Source organism: Pseudorasbora parva, chromosome 24 (assembly GCF_024679245.1).
Source record: "Pseudorasbora parva isolate DD20220531a chromosome 24, ASM2467924v1, whole genome shotgun sequence".
NCBI lineage: Eukaryota > Metazoa > Chordata > Actinopteri > Cypriniformes > Gobionidae > Pseudorasbora > Pseudorasbora parva.
In genome coordinates, this window is record NC_090195.1 from 6,402,193 (window position 1) to 6,419,847 (window position 17,655).

Consider the following 17,655-nt stretch of genomic DNA (forward strand, 5'->3'; position numbering starts at 1 on the left):
TTACCGCAGGCAACACACAAAAATCTTACCCTTCAGTTTTGGGGCTACACGGACTTGGACACGAGACATGAGACACATAAACTGATGAATTCTGGGATACGGCTTGAAAGATCGTCTGTCAGATGTGTAATATTTAATTCACCACACTGGAAGAGACTGTTATCGGTTGGGTATAAATACATAACCAACCTTTAAAAAACATGACGATTAACAGCTTCAGACCAACTTTAATAGTCATTATGTTTAACTTTTTAAGTGGTTAAAACTTGTTTACAAGTTGAACAAGCAGCCTAGAAATAATATTTGTGTGACTGATGTCTGGCTTTTGAACTGAAATCCTTAAATATTAACTTGAAATTATCTTTAGCCTGTTTCATTCTTATAGCATTAGTATCATTTCAATAATCATGTGATCATCTAAAGATGTTTTGCGTGTATTAATAGAAGGACATTTGTCAGTGTAGATGGGATGTGCTCATGACAGACCTACTTGTTCAACAAACTGCAAAAAAAATACTTTTTTTTTTTTTTTTTGAAGCGTTCCCCTGCAAATCAAACCCTTTTTGGTGACGTGTGATGAAGTTTATTGCTACAAATGTTTTTTGTTGTTGTTTTTTTATGTTTAAATGTTGCTTTTTAAAGTATAGGCTATTGTTAAATCTTATGCGAATGCAAATTACTTTTGTTTAATTTAAATTAAACTAGGCGAAAATCATCCTCAAATGTATATATTATATTTTCTTTAAGGGAAAAAAAAGAATTTGTATTTTTAATGGTATTTTTTTCTTATTAGGCGACTGGCATGAATTTACATTCAGTAATGTTCCCTCTGTCCGCTGGTGCTGTAACGCAGGAGTGAAACTACGATAAAAGGGTGTTCATCCCTCAAAACCGAGGCAGCTCTTCAAAAATAAATACTGCCGGCGTGGAAAAAGTAACTAGCCCTAACCCAAATGAATCAAACATTGTTTGAAAGAAAATGCAATGGAAATAAATACTGTAAGACAAGTGTCATCCTGCCCTGTCATGAACAAAACAAAAGCATACACTCCAACACACACACACACAGCAGTCTTAAATTTAAATGTAATTGGTGTGAGGAGGGAGGGGAAGTGGCAGACATACTCTTGCAGTCCATTAGGTCAGTTCCTCTGAACTGGAAGACGGTGCGCCCAGAGACCCGAGCGGCTCCGGCGGGCTCCTGGGACGGCATGCTTGGTGTGGCGTCCCAGCATGCTTGATCAAAAGGTTTCAAAGCAAGGCCACAACTCCCAGAAATCAACACAAAACCTGCAACAAACAAAGACAGAGATGATGTAATACGAGTCATTTTGCTCTTTATATATAGTGTTATTGACTAGTTTGAATCAGAAATGTAATCTTCTGGAATGATTTATAGTTTAAGCCAGTGTTTCCCAACTGGGGTGCCGTCTGGCGAGAGCAGAGGTGCCGTGTAAAAGGTGCCGGGACACACTTGCACCGCGGTTCATCTCACATCTGATGACGCATCATTAATATAGGTTGTAACTTTAAAATAATGCTTTATGTATGTTTCTGTTCATGGATACACGTGCTGGCTCCTCAGTGATGCTCTATAACAACAGCGATAATAAAAGAAAAACGTGGGCAAAACGGTTTCTCTTTGTAAACTGTTCAGTGCATGCGAGTGCTGCCGTATGTCCGAATATGGCCAGGCATTTTCACCATCATCATCCGGGTGTAGAGCCAGAAGACGTGAGTGAGAATGAGCACACGCTGTGAGAAGATCTGTCTCTGTGCGCTCATCCGAAAGCACACACTCGTAAGTCTTGCGCTTAAACGGACAAACTCACACAAGAAGTATGTCAACATGTCCATCTTGATGAGTATCCAAGCAGACCTAGTCTGAATATGCCTTAAGAGGACTTTATACAGTCGAGAAAGACGACACATGCTGCATTGGGTCTTAAAGTGGCAGCCTTTACTGCTGTCTGTTTAATGTCAAACAAAAGATAAGGACATCACTCACTGCTCTTGATTTAATAGCTTTTGGAAGTTTAATAAGGATACATTTTTAATTTAAACAGTTAAATGTGCAATTATTTTACATTTGATTACTTTATTCCATTTCTCTACCTAAAAACTAATGTTAGACCTGCCTGAAAAACCTAAAAAGCATTGTTTATTTTATTCTTATCTTTGCTCAATAGTATTTATTTGTGCTGCTGCTTGTATTTAAGTTATTTATTCTTATTTTCCTTATTTTTATTTGACAGTATTCCTTTTTCCACTGAACATAGTAAATACTAAAACCGTACCGAAACCGTGAACCTAAAACCGTGAGTGATCTGTGCTGTTACACCCCTAGCGTAACGTATGCGAGGGGGTGCCACAATTTTTTAAAAATTTTCAAAGGGTGCCATGACTAAAAAAGGTTGTGAAACACTAGTTTAAGCGATTCCTGCAGAACTGAATGTGTCGTTGATGTGGTGTGAAACACACCGTACAGGTTAAAGGCACTTCAGCTGCTCCCTCTGCTGGTCTGATCCGGCACAGGGTTGGTGTTTATCTCCTCTTCGTCCCCCCGCTCCTCCTCTTCCTCTTCAGCCCAGCCGCCCAAGCGGCCAGAAGCGGGCGATACTAAGGTGACCGTCTGTGCCGACTGTGTCTCAGGACCTTGAGCAGAAAGAAAGAAGTGGATCTTTTATATAATTATACCATAAGCAGGTATGCAGAACGATTGATTAACTCAAACATTTGATATCATAGACCTGTTGACAGCATATTCTGGCCAGAAATCACTCACTTATTGACTGAAAATGTATTTATTAGTCCTATTCTCTAGTAAAGCAGCAATTTATAATGACGCTAAATCATCAGTATTTAGTTCATGCATTTTGTATCACGAGCTAGTAATTTAATTAGCATTTATTATATTTATTCTACATATGCTAAAACATTAACATTTCTAGTTGTATAAATTGGCAAATTAATCATTAATAAACAAGGATTTTATTTTATTATTTTTTTTACTTGCATTGAAGATAAATGCTGTAAAAAGTATTGTTGATTGTGAGGTTGAGTCCCAATACCTACAAATGTAATATTGTTTTTATAGAATATCATTAATTTAAGTTTATTAATTTAATTAGCAATTCCCATTCCCTATTAAAATGGTAGCATTTTTGTATTAATTAATTTATGTTAATTTCTACATATGCTAACATTAAGGAGTTTAACCTGACAATTTATAATGGTAATATTGATCATGAATTAATGAAAAAAGATAATAATAAAAAAAGAAATTAAATGAAAAAAAGTGTGTATATATTATATATACACACACATACACACTCTTGTTCATTATTTCATGATCAATATTACTATTATAAATTGTATTATAACTGTATGGTGTTAAAACATTGCTAATTCATGACTTTGCCTACTAGGCACAAATAAAATATATATTTTTCACCAAATCTCTTATCAGTCTCATCTTTGATGAATGAATTGGGGAGCACTAATGTGATTGGGATTATGTACTAGTGGATGTGCTTTCAGGTGCCGCCAATATTTCAGAGCAATATTTTACCAACTTTTGATTGGTATATTTGTTTCTTTTTAGTGTTGTTGACTAGACTAATTCCTCAAAATGGCCATCACTATCTGAGGCGTTTTCTGTTTTGCCTCAGATGGTTCATAAGACGACTCTATGGTTCACTCACCACTGTTCGTACTCATGTCCCTCATTGGCACAGGGGCCTGAAACAGTCCAGATGCATTATGGGTCTTCTGCTGATGCACCTGAGGGAATGACAAAAAACGTTGAAAAACCATATGGATTGTTTTTAAGTTTTGAGTATATTGGGGCCACTGCGCGAACCGCGCACTCACCTCATGCATGTATATAGCGTGCAGGCTCATCTCGGCAGATGCAAACTCTGACACCAGGGCTGAATGAGACTGGCTGAGCACCTTGGAGTCACTTGCGTACATGCTTAAGAAAAGGTAACATGGAGTACGTCAGTCTTACATCTCAATCTAACCGTGTGGGCGATTTAGACACAAATCCCTATGACGGTTACCTGTCGCCCACAGTATGGTCGCTGCAGTACATGAGGTCATCTTGCTGTTGTCGGGATGGCAGAAGAGTGTGTGAGTGAGAGCGTCCAGCATGGGGCTGCTGAGACGACGAGAGGGACGCCAGGACACTGGCTGCAGCCGAAGCCGCGCTGCTCGGAGAGATAAAGCGGCGATTCCTACCGGGCAGTCCGGAGGCGGTCAGTACGGGGTGAGCCAACACACTGGCTAACAGGTTATCAGGCTGAAGGCGAAAAATAATACAAAAACACACGCATCTCATTGAGGGAAGTGAAAAATGAGCTGGCAGTGTAATAAGGCAGATGTAACCCCGCAGACGCAGATGGCTGAAGTCGCTGCACTCAGAATTATGATCTGTGAAATAACCAATCTGGCAGCAAGTGCCGAAACAATGCAGAGGCATAAAATTAAATGTCAATATTTCTTGTCTTTCCTGGCAGTTTTTTAATATCCTGAATACCACAGGAAATGTTTTTTTTCTCTCATTTTCCTTTCGGAATGGAGTGTTTCTAAGTGTGTCCCACTCAGTAAATCAAATCTCTACTCTGTAGGTTTAACCACTGAACTAACGCAACTAGACAGTGAAATACAGAGCACATCACTATGGTTACCTCACATTGTTGTATTGATATTTATACCCCAAAAATCATAATTTTGAGTTAAAATGTTCAAATAATAAAGCATTCAAATTAAGTTTATAAAAAGACAAATCGGAAGCTTTAGGTAAACACATAAGGTAAATTGTACCAATATTTTAGAATATTACAGTTTTTATAGTATTTAAATAATTGCAGCCATGGTGAGCAGAAGAGCAAAAATATTTTCAACGGTGTGTGTGTGTGTGTGTGTGTGTGTGTATATAGAGTTGTAGTTTTATCCACTTTTAACTTTAATAGTTGGTATGTCCACCTATTGCATATACAAAATCTATAAAAGTGGATAAAACTACAACTCCTGGTTGGACTACAACTCTTTTGGCCACCACTGTGTGTGTGTGTGTGTAAATATATATATATATTATATATATATATATATATATATATATATATATATACAAACAAGATATACAATACTAGATACAAGATCTAGTCAAATGAACTGCACACAGTTCAGCCCTGCATTATATTTAGATGTGTTGTGAATGTGGTTTAAAAAAAGCAGCATTGATTGGAACATAATAGGGATCCTAATACAGTGGTGAACATGATGAAGTGAGACTTACCCCTGTGGCGGACTCATTGGACAGCAGCGAGGTACAGAGAGGAGCCTCGGACAGCAGCAGCTGAGGGGACGGTCCCGTCTGGGCGTCCTGATGCACCTTCTCCTTCAGGTGGCTGATAAACACAGAGCTCTCCTGCGGGGGCTGCCAGTGCGGGTTTTTGATGGTGAAATGCATTAGAGAAAGCTCCGTCTTGCCGTTCTCAGCCTGCTGGTACACCGAGGCCTCCGTCTGACCTTCAGACATCCACTGAGCGAGAGGGGGAAAAAAACAAATGTTATTTTTTGAGTCTTTGGGATTGCACCATGAAGGGCTGAATGCCCAAACAAGCATGCTTTCTCCAATGTGCATATACCTGTGGATTGCCATGGCGCCTGATGTCCATCTGGGCGAATGAGCAAATGTCTCCCACCCCTGCCACATCTACGGTGAAGTTACGGAAGAAGTCGATGATTTCTAAAGACTTGCTCCGCAGGGGGAAGATGAGGATGAAGGGGGTAATTATGGGACTGAGAAGCTCCTCCAAGATAAAGACCTGCCAGACAGGTGCACAAAAATAAGAGGAACTCAGTGAGTGGAACTCCTAAAAACAGCCGCACAGGTGGGACATGCACTGAAGATTCAAATCTAAACGGTGTTCAAAACCAGACAAACTCCTGGACAACAGCTGCAGAACGGTAAGCGGTAATTTCACACTTGAAATAACAAAAAACTCATTTATTACTGAAACTTTCTTGAATTTTTTGTAGAATTATTTTGTTATTAGTTCACGGTGCATATACAACTTTTGATTTTAATAATGTATTAGTAAATGTGGAAATTAACATTTAAGATTAATAAATGCTGTAGAAGTATTGTTCTTCCCTAGTTAATGTTAACTAAAGAAGTTAACCAATGAAACATTATTGCAAAGTTTACGTTAAATATTTAACTAATTTATATATAATTTCAGCAACCGTGTTATTTAAAAAAAAAAGATTATTAATAATTTGGTCGTGTTTGTTTTTCTGTCTTTTAGTATGTGCTAATTAAGAGGTTTTTTTAACTATGAAATATTTGCACATCACATACCAAGTCACAGTATTCTTCAGAAATCTTTCTAATATAAGGATTTGCTGCCCTAGAAACATTTATTATTAAAGGTACACTATGTAGTATTTTTGCAGTAAAATGTCTAAAAACCACTAGATCAGTGTTATATATTTTGTTCAGTTGAGTTCTTACAATATCCCAAATGTTTCCAACTATTTGTAAATTGTGAGAAAATTGCTATTTTAACTAAGGACCGGGACGTGTCCCCATAGCGTCTGAGGGAGTCGCCTGTCAATCGCGTCATATCTGCGTTACCCTCGGTTTTATTCTGCAGAAGCGCTTTACTCTTAGCATTGTGAACATGTCACAGCAGCGCCGAGCGAACGCACAGAGTAACGTCATAACATCATTTTAAACACACTTAAATGTATCTAATATGATAAACAGAGCTGCTTTACCTTATACTCATGACTGGAAAAGCGGAAATAGTGCAGGCGCCCGGTGACTGTGTCCCGTCCCGTCATAATAAAAGTCCCGGTGCTCGCGAGCCGTGTGTTTGTGTATTAATCGCTCCAGCAGCCGTGCTCAGCTCCACAACACTCGGTCCTGCTCTGCTTCACACTACAGTAACGTTAATAACCGCTTCCATGAACATGATTTCTGCCCGAGTCCTATTTTCCACCGGCTGAAGTGGACTGAGGTGAAGACCGCATGTCCCAAGATACTGCGCTCATACTTTGCGTCATCAAACTACGCCTTTGTTTAGAATAGGCGCCCTCCAGTGGAAAGTTGCATAGTGCACCTTTATTGTCAATGTTGAAAACTATTTTTTTAAATAATTTTTTTCAGAATAAAAAGCTCAAAATAATAGCATTTATTTGAAACAGAAATCATTTGTAACATAAATGTCGTTATTGTCAATTTAATGTGTCATTGCTATAAGAATTTTTTATTTATTTTTTATTCTTGCTGACTCCCATTTTTTGAACTGTATTGTATAAACGAATGAAGAAAGTCATAATGTCTATCTAACACCAACGATCTGACAATATCATGCAGTTCTCACCGCTTTATACTGGAAAAGCTGTGCCATCTCATCGCGGGTCTCGCTCTTGTTGGCGTTGCCCTTCCAGTGGTCGGGCATATAGTGAATGTGGGCCAGGACACACTGCAGCAACTGCTCGGGACACCACACCATATGTTCATCTGGAATAAACGACCTGTAAGAGATTCAGATGGAATTACTGAAGCTCAGGTCAGACTAGCAGGTGCTGAGAGCGTGCCGCTTAATACACAGGTCAGAATTGCAATGCTTAGGTGGAACAAGGTCAGCTGAACACATGAGACAGCACTTGTTCTTTGACCTGATCATGCCAGCTGGAAGAGCTGCAGAGAGCAATTGTCTTGTACCTCACGTAATTGGACCAATATGTTCATGTCAAGGTGTTCAGCACAAATAAATTCACACACAGTTCCAAAACAGACAGAGCTGCCTCGGGGGAAAAATAGGAAGCATCTTTAGCAAAATGGAACCTCAAAAGTGTCTGATTTGGAACAGTACATAGACAGTAGTCTTTCATGTCATCACCCTTTGGCTAATGATAATAAAGGAAGTGTATGTAAGATTGTGGCCAAAACTGGTACTGCAGGTGTATCTCCTCTCCCCCTCCGCCCTGACTCAAGGGTTGCCAGAAATGCTGCAGGAACGTTTGTAGCTGGGACGTTAGTAACTAGAGCAGAGCTGGCAACCCCGATGCAGAAACACTACTGACTTTGTGATTGGTCAATAGGTGGAGGGCGGAGCTTCAGGCCAAAACACAACATGACAACATCAACATCAGTTGAGGGCTGCAACAACAACTTTTAAATGACAATATCCTGGCCGGACTACTGTATATAAGTATTTGAAATGAACATGATTTCTTAAAGTCTAGTGACATATCACGGCCATATTATGATTCATTGAAATACATTTCTTACATACAGTTCCTTTAAGTCTGGGCTATTTAACTGCTGCAATTGCCCAAGGACCGGCCACTAGTCAGATAGAAGCCGCTTGACTAACATGTAAACATTCTCAGTTTTTTTTAATGTCATGTTTAGGGGCGTCTAAATGTGGCTACAATAACAGAAAGGCATGGACAAACTGCATATGCTGCAGAAATTCCCTTACTTCACCTGATATTGCACTGACTATGTAAGAGGACTCACATCTAATCAAATAAAATCACTCTGGAATTTAAAAGATCAGCCAAGCTCAGGAAATAGTACTTTTTCCATATCTAATGGTAAACCTTACAGGTAACTAAATGCCTCAAACAAAAAGCCATTATCTTCACAAATTTATGCCGTTCTCACATAAATAAATGAAAGCTGAATCGATTTTTTAAAAATATAAAATTATGAAGCACATCAAATAATAAATAAAAGTTTAAAGGGAAACTGAAAAATGTCAAAATAAAAACTAATTTAAAAATATTCATAAATACTATAATAGAATATAAATATTACTGAAATAGCCACTTCTTGGATGATTTTTTTCAATGAGCAGTGCATTATGGGATTGCATTATATGAAATGGAGATGAGCAATGCTGTCTTAGTTTTGGCTTAAAAAGGGCACATTAAAAGGCAACATAAATGGTGTAGCCAGACCAGTTTGGATATTGTGAGTAAAAATTATTGTATGAATTATTGTATAAATAATAAAAGCCATTACTTTCACATAGTCTAATAATACCAGGATTTGATTCATATGAAAACAACCCTCATTTAATAAACATAATTTGATCAATTAAAGGTGGTCTGTGGCTGGTTAGTGCTGGTCTAGCTGGTTTTCTTTTGGTAAAGACAGTCACAGTACTGTACGTCTTATGTTATTTATTTATTGCAGTACTTTTTTTCAGTGGATTTGTGTACTAATTTAACTTACACTTGGCATCGTGAACTATAAATATTGTTTGTTCTCACAAAAATGTCTTGCGCTGGTCCTTGTACAGTAGGTCACACCTTAAAGGGGTGTTTGCATGCGATTTCACTTTTTTTACTTTAGTTAGTGTGTAATGTTGCTGCTTGAGCATAAACAGTATCTGTAAAGTTACATCGCTTAAAGTTCAATGCAAACGGAGAAATCTTGTAAAGTTATGGCAGTTTATTGATAGATGTGACTTCTGTCCGTAATGGTAAGGGGCGTGGCGTTTCCGGACAACCTGTGCTTGGCACTTCAACCAATAAAAATGCATAAAACTACATTTGGCCATCTAACCTAATCTAAGACCATTGCATTTTTTTGGAGGGATGGGCTTTTTAGAAGCAGGAAGCAAACGAGCCGTTCAAAGGACAGTGGAAACAGCGGTGTGGAATAAAGGGAAAATATAAGAAAAAAAAGGCGAAAAAAAGAAAAAAAAGAAGTATTAAGACATGTTATACTGCGCCCCATAAACACAACCAAGCCTAGAAAAAAACACGGAACCACCCCTTTAAATGATAATGTCTCACCATACCTGGTTATGGTGATGACCACGCCAAGTACAGTGATGGCCGTCAGGATGTGTTGCACGGTCAGCACATCTTCATCGTACACCGTCAGAGCGATGAGCACAGCGAACACCGAGCCGGAGAAGAAAGCCACATTCTTGGCCAGCACCGATAACAAAGGAGAAACGAAGGCGTTCATGTATTTGGCGGCGGGTTTGTACCCACGACCCATCCTGCCTTGCAGCTCGTGGTCCAGCTCGTTAAAGTGCCGCAGGTAGAGACGGCCATACAGCGACCAGCGCCGGGCGCCCAAACTTCCCGGCTCCCGTTTGATGACTTCAGCGTAGCTAAAGAAGGCATACAGCACTTGCCACACCAGCACGAAAGGGCACAGCAGCAGATTGACAAGACCGGTCAACAGTATGACGCGGCTGAGCTGCTTGGCGAGCTCCTGCCGGTTTGCCGCCCGTTTGTATTTAGGATGCAAGCTCCATTTGTTCTGGAAGAGTGAGAGAGGCCCCCAGAACAGAATGAGCTCAAAGTTGTATTTCAGGCCCTGCGTGACGAAAATCATGTCGCCGAAGAAGGGCACGCGCAGTCTGACAGGCAGTAGGGACTTGTTGATCATAGCCACAGTGTAGTTTTTAAAGCGCAGGATGCGGTGGTAGATGTCCAGTTCGGAAAGTTCACGCTTCTGCACACACATGGGATGCTCGCGCTGCAGGTGAATCAGACGGCCTTGAACTTCTTGCCATGTGCAGTTGCACAACTCATCCTATTCACAAAAACAAAGCAGTGTGTTGAAAAGCGTTTAAATAAATAGTGTAATATAAAAAAATATACAATTCGTTTAAAAAAAAGAAATGTAATTGTTTACTTTTTAACCAATATTTAATAAATATTTAATTTATTTAGTTATTCAAATTATATAAATATTTATATTAAGTTGTGATTAATTAATGTGGTTAATACTGTGCTTGTTTATTAAAATAATGAAAATAGAGAATAAATTCACAACAACCTTTTATAGCTTAGTTTATTATTAAAGGGATAGTTCCCCAAAAAAATAAAAATTCTGTAATCATTTACTCGTCCTCAAGTTGTTCCAAACCTGTACGAGTTACTTTGTTCTCCTTAAGACAAAAGAAGATATTTTGAAGAATGTTTATAACTGAACAAATCATGGACCCCATTGATTTCCAGAGTATTTTTTTCTACAATGAATGTCAATGTGGCCGATCAGCTGTTTGTTTAAAATATCTTAAAAATATCTTCTTTTGTGTTAAGGAGAACAAAGTAACTCATACAGGTTTGGAACAACTTGATGATGAGTAAATAATGTCATCAATTTTTATTTCTGGGAGAACTATTCCTTTAAACTGCATTTTGATAATAATTTTATGGTTATTAATATACATGCAGTTTCATGACTTAGCTGAGAAAAACATGGAATATTTGTACTTTAAAAAAATCATTTGTCACACAATCAGACCATTTAAAATGATCTAACAAACGAAAAAAAGGTGTGCGAAGATTTACGAAAAACCAGACACAACATGTTACATATGCACTTTAATCTAAAATCGTGTTGTTGATTGACTCATGTAATGTGTCTATCATGAATGTATCTCTTACCATCTGTATTTTCAGTGCTTTAATATAAAACTGCCGGATCTCCCAGTAGCTGAGGACGTTGCAGACCACCTTCACAAGCCGATAGACCCAGAAAATGGCTGCCATTATCAAGAGAAAGATGATCCAGCTGTTTCCTTGAATCCTGATTGAGAAAGAAAGATCGTCAATATTATGACAGAAGATGGTTGTGGGATTGCTCATGGCTTGTTTAAGGAATTATAAGCATGTATATAAATTATACATCAATCTATACTACCATTCAAAAATGTAATACTTTTATTCAGCAGGGATGCATTCAGTGGATCCAAAGTTACAGTAAATGTATAATGTTACAAAATATTTATGTCAAATAAATGCTGTTATTTTGAAATTTATATTCATCAAAGAATCATGAAATCTGTTTTTAACATTGTTAATAAGAAATGTTTCTTCAGCTTCAAATCATCACACTGAAGACTGGAGTAATGATGCTGAAAAATTCAGCTTTGATCACAGGAATAAATTACATTTCGGCTAGGGATGCACCGAATATTCGGCAACCGAAATTATTCGGCCGAAAATAGCCAAAAAAAGCACTTTCGGCATTCGGCCGAATAAGTAAAAAGGCCGAATAATTTTGGCCGAACAATGACGTTTTTAATGACGCGATCAAAAAGTAACCCACGTAGAGTAAGAGATGCGTGCTTTATGCAGCAAACATGTCAGCAGTGTGGAAGCACTGTTAAGTGCTGAAATTTAGTGCTCATGTCATCGATGAGAAGAGGAACCGACTTTCATGTGAGAAAGCAGAGAAGCTACTTTTCATAAAGAAGAACCTGCCACTTTTCCTGAAGAAGTAGGCTAAGTAGGCTTATGTCTAAGACAGTTATTTATTTGTTGTGGGTTCATCCACATTTTTTGCACTATTCAATGCACATTAGTTGTTGTAGACATACAGAGTTACATTCTTTCAGCAGTCAGTTATAGGCCTAACATAGGCTATTCAAGAAGGGGGGCTTCTAAGATGGCAAAATAAAAATATATTTTTTATTTTACTAATTATTTATTTTAAGTTATGTTGTGCTTAGTTTGTATAATATCTGCTGGAATGTTAAAAAAAATTCAGTGTTAAATAAATATTTTGAAATTGTATTTTTGTTATTTGATTTATTTCTCTGAAAAGCAACACAAAATAGTAAAAAGCAAATTTTTACTATTTAATTATTATAATGGTAAAAAAAAATTGCCAAATAAATGGAAAAAATGCGAAACACCGCGTTCGGTATTCGGCCTTCGGTCTTCGGCCAAGCATTTCATTATTATTCGGTTTCGGCTTCGGCCAAGAATTTCATTTCGGTGCATCCCTAATTTCGGCAATATATTCAAATAGAAATCATTTAAAATTGTATTAATATGTCATAAGATTACTGTTTTTACATTAATGTTGATCGAAAATAAAATAAATGCAGCCTTGGTGAGGAGAAGAACATTATGTTTTTCAAAAACATTATAAAAAAAAAAAAAATTCACAGACCCCAAACATTTGAATTTACTATAGGTAAAATATCTAACGTAATCTAGGGTTTGAATACCTAAATACCCTCTTCCAAACGCAGTTTGTTGCAAAACAGAATGAACACAGATAATGAACATAACATGACCGACCAAATGAGAATGTTTACCACGTCTTAATTACTGTATGAAAGCACAAGATGTTCCTGAATGAATCTCTTTCTTGAGTCAGCTATGATATTAATATGTTTGTGTTGCATTTCTGAGTCTGTGAACAACACATTTATAAATGTGTAAAGATTTATATTTCTGACTATCTGTCTATGAAACATTTACTGATTACCATACTACAAAAAATCTGGGAAACGCACAAAATAGCTATCCAATGCCAAATGGACCAAAACCAAATCTATTTAAAACACATGAGCTCTCCGTAATACAGAGTGTCAGTATCATCTACATCACAGAAATGTAATAGCAGGGTCCGAGAGAGCGGATCATCCTCTGCTGATGTTCTAACGGGCGCTTGTTTACAGCCTGCTTATTTTGGAGCTGCTGTCTGAGAAGTAGGAAACGAATCAGTTCGAGGTTTTGAACTGCACATGACGTGAATTTCACTGTAAGGCTGGACCGAGTCCCAGTGTGACGCAACGTATCGCATACACGAAAACAGCATTTGCACCCAGAACTCCAGGGCACGTCTGAATTCAGGCAACTACAAAAGTCGAGCTAGACATCACAGGAAAACAGCAATAACAAATCTACATTTTCCTTTCTATATATAGCCTATTATAATATATTCCACAAGCAGAGATGGACAGTAACTAAGTACATTTACTTGAGTACTGTACTTATGTACACTTTTTGAGTATCTGTACTTTACTGGAGTATTATTTTTTCTGGAAACATGACTTTTACTTCACTACATTTGAAAGACAAATATCGTACTTTTTACTCCACTACATTTCTATCTAGGTCGAAAGTCGTTTCTGTTGCAGCTCTGAAAGTCGGTGGAAGATTTTTTCCTTCTTTAAAAGGTTTTTTGTTGGTGTTGTTGCAGACAGTCTATCAGGAATCACTCTTATAGTCATATACATTTCCCCAACTTTTTTTGAACACTGAACAGTTCATAGCAAAATTGAAGAAGACGGTTCTTAGGCTCAAGTGTGTGCACCCATAGCCATACTTTGAAAGTATGTTTCAGTTTTTAAAACAAATCAAGATGAGTTTAGTTGGCATACACTTGGTGCATGTCTTATAAAATATTAAAAATATAAACGTCTGGGAGAAAGAGAAGAGGAAAGTTGTGAGAATATCAAATGTGTATCAGTGTATTGGATCTGTGCATTCGGCCTTAAAGTGACAGCAGCTTTGTAAAGAGCTTTGTAACTTATATACAAGTATTTAAATGAGTTTATGTATGCTAGTACGTCAGATGGAGCATCACTGAATAACTTAAACCAGGATGACAGTGTGCATTTATACAACAATAATAAAATAATGCATTGGCATAAAAAAGGAAATTTACTTTGATACTTAAGTACTTTTGAAAACAAATACTTCTGTACTTTTACTTAAGTAAAAATATGTTTTTACAACTTTCACTTGTAACGGAGTAATATTTGACCAGTAGTACTTTTACTTTTACTCAATTAATAGAGTTATGTACTTTGTCCACCTCTGTCCACAAGTGCTAAACCCTGATTTTAATTCTGAACTAGTGCTGTCACTAACATATTATTTTGGTAATCCAGTTATCGGTTTTGACATTTAATCGAGTAATCAGAAAAATTGAAGTGGACAATAGCCTTTACAATTATTAACACGAGGCAATAGTTGGTTCAAGTAAAGTATTAAAAGCAAGTAATCATATGGTTTTATTGAACAACACTGTAAAAATACATTATGTAATTATACACAATATAAACAACTAACTTATGTACAGTACGTATTATAAGAAATTGCTGCTGAGGGCGGCATGGTGATTGTTGTTACACCTTACAGCATGATCAAATCCTTGTTTAATATTGGCCAAACAACATTTCATTTAACTTCTGAATGATAGAAATGCTACAGCCACTAAAGCAAAAACATGTGGAGATCAAAAAATGCAAACTCAGAGTGAGGGTTTACATTTTATTAAGATGACCTATTGGAGAAATTTGCATATTAAACACCCTGATGTATTATCTTGTTTTTGCGAAGGTTTACAAATTTGGTGCACTTCGCTATGAAATAAATCTAAATCGGTCTAGTAATACAGTTCATGCATTCTCGTCTATGGAATGCGCCACTTCTGGTATTACTCGTTTAATACTCAAATCGAGGAGTCTTGACAGCCCTATCCTGAAGTTTACTTCAGAATAGTTTACTTCAGGTTCAATGAAAATACTGTAAAATATTTTCTGTATAAATAAAACATAATTGCAATTGGTCCAGTGTTATTTTAATTATAATTTCATAGTATTTATTAACATTTTGAATTAACTATTTTTACATTTTCCGTTTTCACTTTAATTTCAATTTAAGTTTTAGAAGTTTTATTGTGCACTTCTGTCATTTTTTAAATTGATTTTAGTTGTTTTTTTATATTTCAATTTAGCTTTAAAAATATATATTTTATCTCAGTTAGTTGTAAAGGCAACATTTCTATATTTCTTTTCTATTTATGTTTTTTGAGTTCAAGTTTTTCATATAATAGTAGCTTTACTCCAATTAATGAAAAGATGTTTAATCATTTTAGTTAAAGACAAGACACTGAAGTAGTCAAAGATCAATTAATTAATTGATTAATAAATTCAGCGTAACGTTTCAGAATAATATCTATAAGCAAAGCACATACTTTTATATTTTATTTCAGCTTTATTTCAATTAATGAAAACAATCATTAGTAATACTTAGTGATAAGACAACTGAATTGTTTAAGGATACGATTTCTTAAATAAATTAACAAATAAATAATTTTAGTGTAACCACTCATTTCTACACGCAAAGCCAAATTGAATTCACAATAGAAGGGCGTTTGGCATCTCTCAGTGCATACGCCTGTATAAACCAGACACACTGACCTCTCAGTGCACTGCTCGCTGGGTAAAATAGCATCAGGAAGGGTGACCTTGTTCCTGTCCAGAGGACCGAGGCTCTGACCCGTGTGGTTGACCACTCGGTTGGCAAAGAGAACATCATATTCCACACAGTTGAAGAGGAAAGTTGTAAACGTGACCACAAAAAGGAATTGCCTGAAAATGGAAATTCAAAAACAGACATGATTAGCTCTTGAGTCATATATATCCAAATCTGCCCTAAAGAATTAATGCTTCAGGCAAAAAATAAATATGACTTACACAAGCTCAAAAAACTCTGATACCACCATACAGGCGAAGCCATTCTTCTGATGAAAATGATAGATGTGAGCATGTTAAGGCCTCTTACATTCCAATAGTAGTTCAAAATGTTTTAAACAATTACAGCTTTGTTTAGCCCTAAAAGTTGCCTGAGCGTAACAAAATATTAATGCCTTATGATGAATAGAGACAGTGTGTTCTCCTGAGAAAAAAAGAAAAGAAAATGATCCCGGAACAGTGCTGGGAGTTTAGCTTTCACAAAATTGCCAATTTTCCCATTCAGCCAATGTAAATAATATTGCACAATGTTTTAATATATTTTTAAAGGATATTCTCGTGAAGAAATTGTCGAGGTTCTTGATATGATGCCATGGGTCTGCAATGTAACAAAGACATAATTCAAATGATAAATATATGGAAGTCTATGATATTTTTTAACTTGACATGCTGTATAAAGGGAAAGTGAACCAAACTTACCTCCTCTGCCCTCTGACACATGGATGAGTAAATCTTCCTCTCCTGGGGGTGAGTCTTCATCACATTCTTCTATCCGATGATACTCCTGGTACGTTTCAAAACCAGCCATCGTGTTTTACATTCTACCTCTCTATAATATTCACCATAGGTCCTAAACAACAGATATAAATGATAGTGAAATTAGTTGAGATTATATACTACAAACAGATATCATACCATATGCAAACAAACAAGTGCAAAGCCAGCTCAACTGACCGAGTTCACTGTACTAACAAGACTGTTATTGTCTCTATTTTTTGACCAAACCCTAACCACATGGTCAGTTAATGTACAGTTGAGTCAAGGACAGAATTGATTGCATCACAAAGAGACAAAGACACATGTTGTCATCACAGATCACGATGAGGTGCAATTTTACTATTATTATTATTGACAACATAACTGATCATTAGATCAAACCATTTGTAACAGGAGTGAGTTTTAACAGATGACCACCACACGTCAACCTCACCCTGACAAAACTGCTCATTATTTCCTTATATCGTCTGTGTCTGTCTAGTTGAGATTTCTTTATTGAAAACATTTCTATTAAAAGAAAACAGACATGATTTAAACATGTAAAGCGCTAAATTAGTCTCACCATCCGAGCAAAGATGATCCTCGCCTTTGCTATTCACAACAAAAACAGATATGACAACAAACATAGCCTGTCGTCACTTTGGTTTCTAGTAGCGTCACTTCCGGGACTTTTATTCGCTGCCTGTAATGCAAAATCATTATATATATATTTAATATTAAAATGTTATTTTTTGCCAATAAGTATATTCATTTTTAGAAGTAGTCTCTATGTTAAACCTTACGTGATTGTCAGTTCTATTTAAGATCTGTTTAATCACCGTAA

The 17,655-nt window shown here is 36.8% G+C and overlaps 1 protein-coding gene across 3 annotated transcripts; it reads right to left on the reverse strand.

The window, feature by feature from the left end:
* Positions 1 to 343: 343 nt before the first annotated feature.
* On the reverse strand, positions 344 to 17,498 carry atg9b (autophagy related 9B). Of its 3 annotated transcripts, none has more exons than XM_067434602.1 (15): positions 17,395 to 17,498; positions 16,755 to 16,905; positions 16,608 to 16,653; positions 16,278 to 16,340; positions 16,002 to 16,172; positions 11,443 to 11,584; positions 9,834 to 10,582; positions 7,398 to 7,551; positions 5,655 to 5,834; positions 5,303 to 5,548; positions 4,065 to 4,303; positions 3,874 to 3,976; positions 3,705 to 3,783; positions 2,487 to 2,655; positions 344 to 1,290 (listed from the first exon to the last, which is right to left on the reverse strand). In XM_067434602.1, exons 2-14 carry the CDS (start codon positions 16,861 to 16,863, stop codon positions 2,501 to 2,503), a joined length of 2,436 nt encoding a protein of 811 aa, XP_067290703.1. In that variant the 5' UTR covers positions 16,864 to 16,905; positions 17,395 to 17,498; the 3' UTR covers positions 344 to 1,290; positions 2,487 to 2,500. The 3 variants fall into 3 exon arrangements, with proteins under 3 accessions (XP_067290703.1, XP_067290701.1, XP_067290702.1); XM_067434600.1 differs by having other exon boundaries at positions 2,482 to 2,655; XM_067434601.1 differs by having other exon boundaries at positions 2,482 to 2,655; positions 17,359 to 17,425.
* Positions 17,499 to 17,655: the final 157 nt, after the last annotated feature.